General features: G+C 56.5%; 1 protein-coding gene across 1 annotated transcript; it reads right to left on the bottom strand.

Moving 5' to 3' along the window:
* Positions 1 to 329: 329 nt before the first annotated feature.
* On the bottom strand, positions 330 to 3155 carry SDR39U1 (short chain dehydrogenase/reductase family 39U, member 1; the record flags this gene model as incomplete). Its single annotated transcript, XM_010140340.1, has 5 exons — positions 330 to 745; positions 942 to 1085; positions 1715 to 1836; positions 2666 to 2748; positions 3066 to 3155. Coding segments are annotated over 5 exons (855 nt in total), but the record flags the coding sequence as incomplete, so codon positions are not given.
* Between the last annotated feature and the right edge of the window lie 5 nt (positions 3156 to 3160).

Raw genomic sequence — 3160 nt, 5'->3', positions numbered from 1 at the left:
CCCTTGTCTCTCAGGGGAGGAGACATCACAGCCCCAGCTGCTCTGCAAGCAGCTCACAGGCACCCCGTGGGAAAGGGAAGATGGCAGATTCAGCAGTCACAGTCCTCAGAGGGGCTTGTGCAGGGACACTGCAGAGGGCACGAAGAGGGATGACGCCTAAACTGGGGATGCACAAAGGGAGACAGAAAGAGGAAAGGTTGCTCATCCTCTCTGTAAGGGGATGGGAAAGTGTTGAGAAGCAGCAGGGCCACCCTCTTTCACCCAGGGAAAAGCATGTGAGCCAGGGAGCTCACAAAAACAGGGCCCAACCCAGTCCAACTGAGGAGCCCTCAAGCCACAATGTCCTTCAGAGCTCTAGACAGATCAGGGAAGATGAAATGGTAGCCGCTCTCCAGGGTGCGTTTTGGTACCACCCTCTGGCCCTCCAACAGCATGACGGCCCGCTCTGCCCCAAAGACAGCCCGCACAGCCCACGCAGGCACCGGCAGCAAGGCTGGGCGCCCCAGGGCTGCAGCGAGCTCCTGAGCAAAGGTGCCATTGGAGGTGGTAGGGGAGGATGGGGAGACACCGTTGAGGACACCTTGAAGGGATTCACTCTCCAGGGCGTGACACACAATCCCAGCCAGGTCCTGAATGTGGATCCATGGGAAGGGCTGGAGCCCAGAGCCCAAGGGGCCTCCTAGTCCCAGACGGAAAGGCCAGAGCATTTGAGAGATGGCACCACCACCTCGGCCCAGCACCACCCCTGTGGGGAGAACAGAGTGAGACAAGGACCCCCAAAGGACAAAAGCCCCTTCACCCCCAGACCTATAAACCAGGGCTGGACTGGACGGCATCCCAACAGGACAGGCACAAGACCTGATGCCCTTCCCCCTCCTCTTCCCCCTCTTGCCCCAGCACCAAAGCAGAGCCACCCTGAACAAGCTGATGCCCCATCTCACCAGATCTCACCACAACACCACGAGCTGGGCTCCCAGGGATGAGAGCTGCAGCCTCCCAGGAGCTCACCAGGCGTGAAAAGAAGTCAAAGTCCCCCCCCCGACTGTCCTCAGTATACTCAGCGGTGGGGCTAGGACGGTAATAACCTGTGGGTGAACAGCACAGAAGTGTCAGGGTCAAATCACGATACCAGCCACTCAGCCATGTGCCCATATAGACCCTCTTCCCTCCTCCAGGAGCCCCGAAGTTGATTGCTCCATGAGGGACATCCTTCCACAAAGAGCACAGGGTCTCTCTGATGGCAATCCTGACACGTGCTCTGCGAGTTCAGCTGGACTCACCAACGCTCAGGTTGAGCTAGCAGCCCCAAGAACCAAATGTACCAGCAAGCAACACACTGAGGTAACTCCACAGAAAGGTGCTTGCTCTAAAAACGGGCACAACAGATGCTAAACTGTGGCAGCTTTAAAGACTGAAGCAAGCAGAAACGCAAAGCTGGAAATATGCAGGAGGATTCAGCTTAGACAAACTGGTTCTACAGGTGCCTAACAGCTTTCACAGGAAAACAGAGAAAAGGTCCTGTCCTAATGACAGCAACAGAAAGGCCAGGAATTCCTCTCCAGCAGTACTGATCAGGCTTGCCTGAGCAGTGACACTGATGGAAACAAAGCTGCCATTTCAAGGCAAAACAAGTGTCCCCCAGAAGCGTGTTACCACCTGGAGGTGACAGCTCTCCAGCTTAGCGGGCTTCATGCTTGCTGGGCCCAACCAATACCTACGCCAGTGACGAGGACCCAAGCACGGGGCGGCTGTTCAGCATTAGCAATGGCTTCGGCCAAGGTCCTGGTGGTCTCAACCCGGCTGCTGATGATTTCCCTGCAGAAGGCATCACTCCATCTGTGAAAGGGAGAGACACTTGTGGCAACTTGCTGTGATATGGGACACTTAACCTCTACCGTTAAGGGTCATTTTTACACTGTCTCTAACATAGAGGATGCAAAAATGGCACTTTATTGTGTAATGACACAGGGCTATATAGTTCCTTAAGAAGCCTCGCCCATCGTGGGCGGTTACTGCCTTACTGTTACAGCACATAATCTTCCGACCGCCCACACTGCCCCCAAGTGTTCTGCAACAGACACTGACTATACCACCTGCAAGGACATCCCAGGAAACAATGGCACCAGGGGGGGCCCCAGCAGACACCCGCCCACAAGCACATAAGTCACATGAATTCCCCCCACCCCAGCACAGAGGGAGGACATGAACTCTCACTACCTCAGTGCACGGGGACTTTGGGAGATGGAGGCTCGCCACTTGCCCCAAAAGGCTGAGGGTTTGCACTGCCTTAGGACAAAGGTGGCAGCAGAGCTGGGCACCAAAGCTGGGTGCAGTGAACTCTTCCACAGCACCTTCGAGAGGCATTTCCAGAAGCACTCTCACAGAAGTCAAACCCTGTGGGCATCCATTGTCCTTTTGGAAACATGGAACTACTCTGCCTGGCCTCCAACTGTTGATCCAGAAGGGAATGTGTTTTCCAAAGGTCTCCCAGAACTTAACAGGCCCACAGCAATGTTTTGGATACTTGAAGACACAGATGTCAATAGCCAGGTAACCCAAGTGCTTCCTGGACACCCTGCTTTCTCCCCAGACCCCTTCCACGTTCTCCAACACCACCAGGCTTGCCTTCACCTTGTCCCAACAGGGCTACGGGTGGTCGAGTTACCTGCGGAAAGGGTTGAGGACATTTTCACCAGCCAGGTTCACTACAGCATCACACAGGGGCAGTCCAGAGCGGGACAACTCTTCCTAGGCAGGGTAACAGAGATATCACACCCCTAGCCCTCCCTCTGCTCAAGCCCTCCCAACAACCAAGCAGGGTGGGCTCCTATGAACTGCAGCCAGTTCCCTCCTGACATCGCCTGGACCACAAGCACGAATGGAGGTGGTTTTGCTTCCGGGAGCTACAGCAATCCCCATCCCAAGGGCTGTGACCCGTGGAGCAGGCAGGGGCTCAAGAGTACACCCACAGGAGCCAACTCCCACCGCAGCCCCCCTGCGCGGCCTGGCAGGCTCGTTCCTCAGCCCCGGCGCGTCCTCCACCCTGGGCTGCTCTCAGCTCATACCCAGCTCAGCCGATCCTCGCCCCCTTGTCGAGAGACGTGGGTCACCTCGTGGCCACGGCTCCGCAGCAGCTGGGTCAGGGCTCTGCCCACGAAGC

This window comes from Buceros rhinoceros, unplaced genomic scaffold, assembly GCF_000710305.1.
Source record: "Buceros rhinoceros silvestris isolate BGI_N320 unplaced genomic scaffold, ASM71030v1 scaffold24657, whole genome shotgun sequence".
Classification (NCBI taxonomy): domain Eukaryota; kingdom Metazoa; phylum Chordata; class Aves; order Bucerotiformes; family Bucerotidae; genus Buceros; species Buceros rhinoceros.
Note: the sequence above shows the minus strand (reverse complement) of the source record. Positions and strands in the feature narration are given on the sequence as shown.